At 40.8% G+C, this 4,021-nt stretch overlaps 1 protein-coding gene across 1 annotated transcript; it reads left to right on the top strand.

The window, feature by feature from the left end:
- Positions 1-175: 175 nt before the first annotated feature.
- Positions 176-735, top strand: FOMMEDRAFT_163019 (uncharacterized protein; the record flags this gene model as incomplete). The annotated part of the gene is made up of 2 exons (XM_007272158.1): positions 176-465; positions 516-735. 2 exons carry the CDS (start codon positions 176-178, stop codon positions 733-735), a joined length of 510 nt encoding a protein of 169 aa, XP_007272220.1.
- Positions 736-4,021: the final 3,286 nt, after the last annotated feature.

The following is a 4,021-nucleotide window of genomic DNA, read 5'->3' as shown; positions in this document are numbered from 1 at the left end:
ATTCGTCGCAGAACATAAGAATGATCACATATTGCTAATCGGACAACCTGGCATAGGTTCGTACATCCTTTCTACAACAATTAGACACAGGAAACTTATGCCACAACCAGGAAAAACTGTATATCTGACCTACTGTCTTTTGTGTCGACTTACTGAGAAGAAACGGACGGTTTTGATGTACGACCCGGACAAGTGTTATTTATTCCAGGACGAAGGCGTTTACCGACTTCCACTGGATTTGTTCAAACGTACCGATAATCATCTGATTGTACAACGAGCCAGCGAGACACTGTTCCTATATGACTGCAACGAGAGTCAGACAGTAGTAAAGCGGAGTCGTGCCGGGGTGAAATTACTGGTTACAACGTCCCCTAGGCGGTCACGATATGCTGGATTTCAGAAACAGGCCTATCCGTCGAGTTTTATTATGCAAACGTGGACGTGGACCGAGATTTATTTGTCTCGGTAAGCACACTCCATTGCTCTTAGAATTTAGCACTGAAATATGTTTCTAGCTGCATGGCTAAACAGCAGCGTTCTACAGTAGAATTGGCTGAAGCATATGGGAGATATGGAGGGTCAGCACGAAACTTACTCAAAAAGGAAGAACACGAGGTCAAGCAAGAACTGGATCGAGCAATAGGCGTCTTCAATTCATTGGCAGGGAGACTTGCAGAAGCAGTTTCGGCAACCCAGAATGAGATGGTGCGAGTAGCGCAAGTCCCTCAAAATTGAGGAGGTGACTTGCAAGGATCTACAATCAATTAGTTAATCATATTTGTAATGTAATTAGGTACATCTTCTAATCTTAAAAAGGTAATTTAAATATGTAGAGTGAGACATGAGGTGAAGTTACACAAAAAAAATGAGAATTGTGCCCTCCCTCCTCCTCAGACGTCTAAGATAGGGCCAAATAACCTTTAGGATAATCCCCAGCATTCAACTCAACCACAGACACCAGTAACAAATTTACAAGGCATGCAAATGCATGCATACAACTAGCCAACTCCTTTACATATTCAGCTTCACCCAACATTCTTGACTTCCAGCACACCTAGTCCAAGCCCAAATTCTCCTACACTCAATACAGAGTTTCCAGAGAATGCTACAGGCCTTGTAGCATTAAACTGGACTCCAGTTCAGCAGCCCCAATTGTTCCAGGAGCAGAATTCAGCTCACCTTTCATCTCTGGCTCTACAGTCCACTCAAAGCCCCTCTCTAGCACTAGAGAAGTCAAAATCTAAAGGAAAGGTGAAGGAGAAAGCTGTACTAAAAAAGACAGGAAAAGGTATGTACCTTTCTCTCTGCATTACTTTTTATGTGTCAGGCTTCCTTTTCAGCATATTTTTGAAAGAGCATGCTCACTGTTTTCAAGGGTCACAATCTGGAAAGAATGTGTGTACTTCTAGCACTTCAGATATAGAAATTAGCAACTTAACTCAAAAGATGAAAGATGATGCCAAGGTATTTGATGTGAAAGAGACAAAGGGAAAGGCTTCATGGGATGAGGAGAATGAGAAGAAGCTTGCTGAATTCATTTGTACACTAGAGTAATAGTCAAAAGTGTAGACATCTGTTAGTAGGATTTGCTAAGAGGTGAATACTCACCTCTCTGTGTTGCTTTTTATGTGCTAGACTTCCACAACTTTGTCTCTAGGCTTCCCAGACAATCTTGAAGGAATATACAACTGAGCAAGTCACTACAAAGTGGCATTCCATGTTCAGGACATATAAGGACATGAAAAGTAAGTATAACACTCATTGTACAAGACTGTATAACTTACCTGGACTGGAACTACTGAACAGGATGGTTAAACCATACTAGAGGAGGAGATAGGGACAGTGACATACTAGGAATGTGTACCTCTGTTACAATCTGTGCCAAATTTGCTGAAGGACCAATATTTGCTATTATTGATTGTGTGTAAGTCTTGTGTACTCTTAGGCTTGTTTAATTCCTGAGTTAATACATAAGTTTCTCTATTTTGAAGTGTAGAAGGCTGTCCTAATATCAAGAGGCTCATAGAATTCAGTTCAGGACATAGCTTTGAGGATATTGAAGCAGATGTTGAGGAGGACAAGAAGAAATGCAAGAAAACAGATCCTGCTACTGAATTCACTGAAGTTGTCAGTGAGGCCTTACATCTTGCACAGGAATGTCAGGAAAAGATGGCTGAGCTGGAAACCAAGCATTTTGCATACCAGAAGCAAAAGGACAAGAAAGACAAAGAATACTAGTGTAAAAGAATACAGTCTGAAGATTGAGCTACAGAGATACAGATGCTACACAACTTAGAAGACCTGTGAAACCTCAAACTTGATAGGTACTGTGTGTTGCAAGATTCAGAAGACCCTGTGGAGAAAGAAATGGCTGCTGACTTTCAGGATGAACTCTGTAAGATAAGTCAGAGAATCTGAGAGCTTTGCCAGAGTAGAAAGTAGTAGAAGCAGTATAGCATATTCTAGTAATTTGATGCTTTCCTCACAATTGTCATACAAATACTTTTCTGGACAGATTAGCAGAGAAGTATGACACAATATAATTGCCTCTTCAATATCCTCAATTTGGCCAGTTTGGTGAAATCATTCTATCAGGGCACTTACCAACTTATTTAGATTGCTGGTCAATAATCATGGCCCTCTGGGCAAAGTATCAGAGTAGTAGGATATAGTGCAATTGACTCCTCAATATTAGTGCTCTTGAACTCTCATAACAATAACGTGTCTACAAGGCCTTGTAATGATTCCAATTGTTCAGGTATGTTCTTGTGAATAAGTGTGAGAGCATTGTAATACAGTGAAATCAATTCATTAAGCCTATTGTTACTTATGATACCTAATTATTTCTGCTGTTCATACATGCAAGTAGGTTCTTTCTATGTTGTAAACCTGTGCAATAGAGATCAGCACTAACCATTTGATTAATATTTCTTGCCTGTTCTACTGCCATTTTGTCTGGTTTGGCCCCAACTGCAGGAAAGAGGCCTGCATTGTTGTGACCATTGTAGTTTGCAATTGTAGCAGGGTCATTGTTTAAGTCGATTAGTATATTATGAATGACCATCAAAGCCTCAATTGTCATGTAAATTATGTTGAGTTTATGTCCAGGAAAGCTCTAGAGGGATGTGAAACAACCTTTGAGCATCCCAAATGTGTGCTCAATAGCAATACAGCAATGTGAGAGCTTGAAGTTGAAATCTTGCTGACAGCAAGCCTCTCAAGGGTCGTTTGTAAGCTCATAATCAGTGAACAGACGGATTGTGTACACAGTGAGAGGATAACCTAAAGAGACAGAAATATTAGTAGCAGAACCAGTAGCATGATGAACCCTATGGTGTTCCAGGAGATTATGATGAATCTACACACCTTTATCAGCTAAAATGTACTCATCAGCATTGAAATGCTCCCCCAAAGACTTCCATACCCTGGACTCTTTGAAGACAGTAGTATCCTGAACATTTCCAGGCCAACCCAAGTCAAATTCTGTGAAGTGCTTCCTGTCATCACAGATTGCTTGAAGAACAATCTGAGAGGGGTTTTGTGAGAGAAATGCAAAAAGACAAAAAGACTATTTACTTACTGAATAGAATCTTTTCCTACTGAAATACAAGTTGCTATCTTTCCTGGGTTTTGTAGAAAGTGGGATGAGAGAACTGTCCACCATACCAATACACCCAGGAAAGCCTTCTGCCTGGAAATGTCTCTTCAACTCCAAACAATGTTCACCAGCAGGCCAGGCAAGAAAACGAGACCTCAGCTGGCGAAATGCAGTACAAACACAGTGACAGTACAGAGGTACTGTGCCCTCTGCTACTGAAGCCTGCTCAGCAGCCTTGATGCCTATTGTACCACCATACCACAGGAGAAATACAGCAAGTTGCTCCCAGTGAGGCTGTTGAGCTCGTTTACCAGTCTTCATAAATACTTCATCATCCTTTATTAGATTGCAGAGAGTCTTGAATGACGTACGATCGACCCTAGAAGAGTTGTGGATTAGAATGTGGTGGCATGCATATGATTC

Source organism: Fomitiporia mediterranea (genome assembly GCF_000271605.1).
Source record: "Fomitiporia mediterranea MF3/22 unplaced genomic scaffold FOMMEscaffold_230, whole genome shotgun sequence".
Lineage (NCBI taxonomy): Eukaryota > Fungi > Basidiomycota > Agaricomycetes > Hymenochaetales > Hymenochaetaceae > Fomitiporia > Fomitiporia mediterranea.
Note: the sequence above shows the minus strand (reverse complement) of the source record. Positions and strands in the feature narration are given on the sequence as shown.